The 744-nt window shown below is 49.3% G+C and overlaps 1 protein-coding gene across 1 annotated transcript in view; it reads left to right on the forward strand.

The window, feature by feature from the left end:
* VOLCADRAFT_90888 (uncharacterized protein) overlaps nt 1–744 on the forward strand; it is a gene marked incomplete at both ends in the record, with an annotated part of 3,864 nt that overhangs the window by 651 nt on the left and 2,469 nt on the right. Inside the window, one exon of the mRNA XM_002950304.1 lies at nt 405–477. Within this exon, the coding sequence (XP_002950350.1) occupies nt 405–477 (73 nt within the window). The remainder of the gene's footprint in view (nt 1–404; nt 478–744) is intronic.

Genomic DNA, 744 nt, shown 5'->3' on the forward strand with positions numbered 1-744 from the left:
GCAGGTCTGCATTCTGCGCCATGATTGTAAAGTCGACATCATCTCCGGCTTCCAGGCATCACCACAATCACCACCCCCACCACCACCACCCCATGGCAGCCGGCCTGCAGTTACCTTCCATTCCTGTATGCGTGTATTGTGGATTATATGTGTGTACATATTACAGTCCACCTCGCCCTCGCCCTCCTCCTCGTGCTGCTGCCACTTCGCCCTAAATGAGCCGACTGCTGCGTTTATTATAATGATCGACCCACCATCACCCCCGTTTTATATATCGCTGACTAACCGATTGCGGACGTCCTAACTAACAATAACCACCTGTTAACTAACCATGTCTCCATCTACGGACACGCACACACATACGCCTCACGCTTGCAGCTCCTTCCCTGTACCTCAATTCGTAGGCTTACTATTGTACATGTCGTACATGCCTCAAACTGACGTACGGAACAGGGGCTGTGCGTAGCGGTTTTTCCGGTGCGGCACATCAGGCCCCCCATCACCCGCTCTTCACCCAGAGGGCTCCAGAGGCCCTTTCGCAGGTTTGCACGATGTTGCCTCTCACGCAACAGTCGACAAATATAATACATACATACATACATACATACATACATACATACATACATACATATGCATACAAATTTACATAAAGGCATTCAGACGCGCACAAACACACGTATATAAATGCACACGTACACAAATAACGACGCATTGGTTTCATCCTGGATGATCGCACTGATGGTA

This window comes from Volvox carteri (genome assembly GCF_000143455.1).
Source record: "Volvox carteri f. nagariensis unplaced genomic scaffold VOLCAscaffold_18, whole genome shotgun sequence".
NCBI lineage: Eukaryota > Viridiplantae > Chlorophyta > Chlorophyceae > Chlamydomonadales > Volvocaceae > Volvox > Volvox carteri.